General features: G+C 39.2%; 1 protein-coding gene across 1 annotated transcript; it reads right to left on the minus strand.

Annotated features, from left to right (window-relative positions):
- Positions 1–4,453: 4,453 nt before the first annotated feature.
- On the minus strand, positions 4,454–4,879 carry LOC138869121 (uncharacterized). The gene has a single exon (XM_070146713.1). It carries the CDS (start codon positions 4,877–4,879, stop codon positions 4,454–4,456), a length of 426 nt encoding a protein of 141 aa, XP_070002814.1.
- Between the last annotated feature and the right edge of the window lie 787 nt (positions 4,880–5,666).

A 5,666-nucleotide genomic window follows, 5' to 3' on the forward strand; every position in this document is an offset into this window, starting at 1 on the left:
AATTAAAGATATCCTACTTTAGAGTCATTATACTAATTCAATATTAATTCATTAGAAACTTCATCTTCAAAGGAAGCTTAAATCCAAGTTGTTTTTCAAAAGAAATGTTAGTTTGAGTGCCCGTATGAATTACTAAAGAACTTGGTTCTTTACCGTGTTCCTAACCGTAAAGTAAACAAGTACTAAAATGAACACAATGATTTTTACGTGAAAATCACCTGGTTCAAAAGGTGCAAAACTCACGACCCACCACATAGGATTTTCAGCTCCAACTCCACTAGAACACTGAGCCAAAATATATCAATTATAAGAAAGTAATGAAATACACTCCAGTACTCCTATTACTCATATTTGTCTCACAAGTTACTCTAACTTGTGAAGCAAAATACTCACTCCAACTCACTTATTATTTTTTACACTTGATTATAACTCAATTACCTAAAACACATTCACTAGAATGACTCGAGAAGAATACAATGCAAATACTCAACACAAGTAAACAACTTGTGACTCTTTAGTTTATGTGTAAAAGGAAAGTTTGGAAATCCAAAGTCGATCCTATTTAAAACACAACTTGAGACCTTCTAGGAGTCCTATTCATAGTCAGCTTCCTCTTTGATAGGACTCCTACTATTCCTAAGGATTCCATATGCTTTGGGACTTTAGTCTCTGACTGAATTATCCATATCTTCTTGATTAGCGACCCTTATCACTTATAGTAGCTTTCTTCCACCAAACATTGACCTGAGTAACTTTGAGATAAAGTTACTATCTAGTACAGACGTACAAGTATCAGTCAGGAAGAGCTGATTCTTTCTCCTGAGGAGCTGGTTCTTCAGAATAGTTAAGCATCTACGTTAAGGACCTGGTTCTTTGAATAATTAGTCATTATTTGTTAATCATCAAAACATAAATACTAAAAAAAAATCTCTTTTTGATGATGACAAACTTTGTACACAGCAGAACCAGATAAGCACATCAAAGAACCAGATAATCAAAACAAGCACTATTGACAAACTTTCATATTCACAACATCTTCCAAACTTATCTTCCTCCTTTTGGCATAATCGAAAACGCACAAAAAAATGTTAGCCATTAAGCATAAATAATGTAAGATTCAATACCAATCATGCGACAACACAAGCTTAAGAAAGGGCAAATGTACTAGGTTGATGATCCAAAGAGTACAAAGCAGTAAAGTAGGGCAATAGGAGACATTAAATAGTGCCAAAAAAAGCCCAGGGCCTTGTCTTCATCATTAGAACAAAATAAACTAAGAATATTGCAAACTACTCAGACCAAGAAAAATAGAATAAAAGATAAGGCATCACTAGAATAGCAAAAGAAGTAAGATTTCATGACCCAAAACTTATCCTGTCATGATGGCACCTAACGTGGTACTAGGAAAGCCGACACCTCAAAACCTTTCCAACACTTTTAATATGAAAAATGAAATAACACAGGTCTAAATCATTAAAACTCTCATAAACTGGATAGAAAGTCAAACTCAATAGGGAAATTCCCAGAACCAGGGTGTCACTGAGTACCTGAGCGTCTATACAACACAAGCCTGAAAATACTGTCTATGAAAGGTTGAAACTAAATACATAAAGCTGAAATATAGGGAAGGAGAGTCAAGGTCCGCGAACACCGGGCAACTACCTTGAAATCTCTAAATGATCAAGCTTCTCAGAAAATCAACACCCACCATGTCCGGAAATATCTGGATCTGCACACGAAGTGCATGGTATAGCGTGAGTGAAACCAGCTCAGTAAGTAACAAGACTAACTATTAGACTGAAAGTAGTGATGAGCTTCACGGACACAATTCAATTACAGAAAATACAATACAAGAAAAATAGACATGCTTTCAAGTTCAATATTTTAAACCAAGACATTTAATTCATGTGAAGTTCAATTGAAACAGGATATAGTATCTCTCAAAGACTAAATGACAGCAATATATGCCATCGGAAGTACAACAGTAATGAAATCAAGTGCAAAATCTCAAAGTAACAGTCACTCAGACCTCCCATTCACTCCAACCTCATGGTCACTCATTCCTCACAGTCTCTCAATTGTCCCAGTCACTCGGCACTCGCATTTGCACTCAGTAGGTATATGCTCTCACTAGGGGCGTACAAACTCCAGAGGGGCTCCTTCAGCCTAAGCTCTATAACAAACAAATTATGGCAAAAATCAATAAACCATGTTGCGGCGTGCAACCCGCTCCCATAGTTATCCTCACAATCAGGCTCTCGACACCACTCTGTAATCAATCTCTCTTGTCACTTGGGCTGTCAATAATTATGATAATCAGCTTAAATAGTAATGATATAATGTATCAATAAAGAACAATAGAGACTGAGATATATTATGCAAATAAAACCGTGACTTAGTATAAAACAACAATTTATTAGATAATTCAACATATAACATGACCTTTATGGGTCTCTACACTATCAACACATAGCCTAAACATGATTTCTAACATGACTTACAGCTCAAGTTCTATAACACATGGAGAATATACGGATATCAACAGATTATTCAACTATAGAGTTCCATGGAATTGACCAAGTCATAATTTTTACGGTGCACGCCCACATGGCCATCACCTAGTATGTGTGTCACCTCAACACTAATCACATGACATGTAATACGAGGTTTCATACCCTCATAACCAAATTTAGTGTTGTTACTTACCTTAAACCGTGTAAATCTCTATTCCAGCACACCTCTGTCTCATGAATCAGCCTCCAAATGCCTCGAATCTAGCCACAAACAATTTGATATAATCAACACAAGCTAAAGGAATCAATTCCATAAGAAAACACTAAGCTCTTGATCAAAAAACAAAAAGTTAACTCAAAAGTCGGCCCTTGAGCCCAAGTCTCGGAATCGGAAAAAGCCAAAAAATCTGGAAGCCCATTCCGCCATAAGTCCAACCATACTAAATTTACAAAAATCCAATACCAAATCGACACCCAAATCCCCAATTTAAACTCTCCAAATCCCTAGCCTCAAACTCCCAAATTACACCTCAAAACCACACAATCTAGGGGGGCAAATCAATGGGGAAACATAATTACCGAATGAATTAAACCACAAGTGACTTACCTCAAGAATCCCTTCAAAATTCCTCTCAAATATCGCCTAAGCTTGAGCTTGAAATTTCCAAAAATGAAGAAAATCTTGGAAACCCTCAAATTTAAACACTGCCCAGTGCTTTCGCACCTGCGGACAAATATCCGCACTTGCAGAATAGCTTTTGCAGAAAACTCTGCTTCTGCATATGTAACATAAGTCCACAAGGTCCGCACCTGCGCTCTAGGTTCCGCACCTACGGAATCGCTTCTACGACCAATGATCCGTTTCTCCGAAGGAAGCCTACGCCACTCTTCTCCATATCTGCGGAGCCTTGCTCACACCTGCGAGCTCAAAGATGCAAATTACCCCTCGCACATGCGTCCTACCCTAGGCAAACCTAGCTATGCACATGCACAACCTCAGCCTCACCTGCGGCCAAGACCCTCACAAGTGCGATCACACCAGAAGCTCCCAGTTCAGTAATGCACTAAGTCTCATTTTCGATCTGTTAACCATTCGAAATCAACTCAAGGCCCCCAGGGCCTCAACCAAACACAACAATAAGTCCTAAAGCATGATAAAAACTTAGTCAAGCCCTCGTTACATCAAACAACATCAAAAACACAAATCGCACCCCAATTTAAGCCTACTGAAAACTAAGGAATTCCAACTTCTACAAATAATGCCGAAACCTATCAAATCACGTTCGATTGACCTAAAATTTTGCACACAAGTCACAAATGAAACAACGGACCTAGTCCAACTCACGTAAACCCAATTTGAGCCCAGCAACCTCAATGTCCACTCTCGGTCAAACTTCTAAATTTCCAACTTTCACCATTTCACGCCTAATTCAACTACGGACCTCCAGATCACAATCCGAACACAATCCTAAGTACAAAATCACCCGAAAGAGTTAATGGAACCATCAAAACTCCATTCTGGAGTCGTTTACACATAAGTCCTCTTTTGATCAACCTTTTTCAACTTAAGTTTTCATTTTTGAGACTAAGTCTCTCAATTTATTACAAAATCTCCCTGGTCCCGAAGCAACTACCCTCGCAAGATACATAACAAATGTAAAGAATAGAATGAGCAGTAAATGGGGGAAAAGTCTACAACTCTCAAAATGACCGAGCGAGTCATTACATCCTCCTCTCTTAAGTAAATGTTCGTCCGCAAATGGGTCTAGAAACGTACCTGGAGTCTCAAATAGGTGTGGATATCTACTCCGCATCTCTTGCTTGGTCTCCCAAGTAGCCTCCTCAACTGGCTGACCTTTCCACTGCACCTTCACTGAAGCTATGTCCTTTGACCTCAACTTTCGAACCTGCCGATCTAAAATGGACATCGGCTTCACCTCTTATGTCAAATCACTATTCAACTGAACCATGGTGAAATACAAAACATGCAGATCACCGACATACTTCTGGAGCATAAAAACATAAAATACTGGATGCATACTCGATAAACTAGGTGGAAAGAAAAGCTTGTAAGCCACCTCTCCAATCTTCTGAAGTACCTCAAAAGGCCAAATATACCAAGGTCTCAACTTGCCCTTCTTCCCGAGCCTCATAACACCATTCACAGGTGAAACCTTGAGCAGTACCTTCTCCCCAACCATGTAAGCAACATCACGGACCTTCCGATCAATGTAACTCTTCTGTCTAGACCGCGCCGTGCGAAGCCGATCCTGAATCAATTTAACCTTGTCCAAAGCATCCTGAACCAAGTTAGTACCCAATAGCCTAGCCTCACCCGGCTCAAATAGCCCACCGAATATAGGCATCGTCTCCCATACAAAGCCTCATATGGAGTCATCTGAATGCTCGACTGGTAACTTTTGTTTTAGGAAAGCTCCATGAGCGGTAGAAACTAATCCTAAGAACCCCCTCAATCAATGACACAAGAGCGTAGCATATCCTCCAATATCTAAATAGTGCGCTCGGACTGTCCTTCTATCTAATGGTGAAATGTTGTACTTTACTCAACTTGGGTGCCCAACTCTCGCTGCACGAATTTCTAAAATTGTGATGTAAAATGCATGCCCTAACCAGAAATAATGGGCACTGACACACTGTGAAGGAGAACAATATTGAGGATGTAAATCTCAGCCAACCGCTCCGACGAATAGCTAGTCCTAACTGGAATGAAGTGTGCGGACTTGGTTGAGAAAAACAAATGATAAGTTCCAAAGGGATTTATTATCGAATAAATAAATTGTCGATGAGATTGACGAAATGCTAATTAACGTTCTTTTATTTGGTTGGTGTTGAGTAGATCGCCTTGCTTGTTGGCTTTCGTTGGATTCTGTGTACAACAATCAGCATACCCTAGAATAGGACCATTGGAGAACTTATAAACCCACTTGGCTGATCCATGGCACAACAACATTGGAGATGTCATTATCCCTAGAGGCATTTTGCCATGTAATCAATCTACTATCCAAAAATTGTAATGACCCGATCGGTCGTTTTGAGCATTTACGCTTCGTTCGGATGTTTGAGAGCATGAGTAGCTCTGTATAATATATTATGACTATGTGAATTGTCAGTTTTTATTTTCAGGTTATTTAT

This window comes from Nicotiana sylvestris, chromosome 5, assembly GCF_000393655.2.
Source record: "Nicotiana sylvestris chromosome 5, ASM39365v2, whole genome shotgun sequence".
NCBI lineage: Eukaryota > Viridiplantae > Streptophyta > Magnoliopsida > Solanales > Solanaceae > Nicotiana > Nicotiana sylvestris.

What these genes read in the sequence shown, in the direction of transcription:
- LOC138869121 (XM_070146713.1), bottom strand. Translation starts at nt 4,879, where the DNA reads ATGCCTATATTCGGTGGGCTATTTGAGCCGGGTGAGGCTAGGCTATTG.